The sequence below is a fragment of the Corapipo altera genome, unplaced genomic scaffold (assembly GCF_003945725.1).
Source record: "Corapipo altera isolate COAL_440 unplaced genomic scaffold, ASM394572v1 59602, whole genome shotgun sequence".
NCBI classification, from domain to species: Eukaryota; Metazoa; Chordata; class Aves; order Passeriformes; family Pipridae; genus Corapipo; species Corapipo altera.
In genome coordinates, this window is record NW_020886466.1 from 2,476 (window position 1) to 2,874 (window position 399).

At 58.6% G+C, this 399-nt stretch overlaps 1 protein-coding gene across 1 annotated transcript in view; it reads left to right on the plus strand.

Annotated features, from left to right (window-relative positions):
- CYHR1 (cysteine and histidine rich 1) overlaps positions 1–399 on the plus strand; it is a 4,640-nt gene that overhangs the window by 1,317 nt on the left and 2,924 nt on the right. Inside the window, exon 3 of the mRNA XM_027632369.1 lies at positions 4–85. Coding sequence (XP_027488170.1) covers positions 4–85 — 82 coding nt within the window. The remainder of the gene's footprint in view (positions 1–3; positions 86–399) is intronic.

The window sequence follows — 399 nt, forward strand, 5'->3', positions numbered from 1 at the left end:
GAGATGGACCAAACGAGGAAAAAGGAGATGCAGCTCTACAACAGCATCTTCAGCCTGCTCAGCTTCGAGAAGATCGGGTACACAGGTACTGGAGACTCATCCCGGGGAATCCCGGGAGTCCCGGGAGTCCTGGGAATCCCGCTCGGCCTCACGGTTTGGGCGGGGGGTTGACTTTTGATCACAAAGGCTGGGGGATCCTGATCCCACAAACCCTGGGGGGTCCTGATCCCACAAACCCCAGTGGCTCCTGATCCCACAAACCCTGGGGGGTCCTCATCCCATTCCCACAAATCCTGAGGGCTCCTCATCCCCTTCCCAGAAACCCCAGTGGTTCCTCATCCCACAAACCCTGGTGGCTCCTCATCCCCTTCCCAGAAACCCCAGTGGTTCCTCATCCCA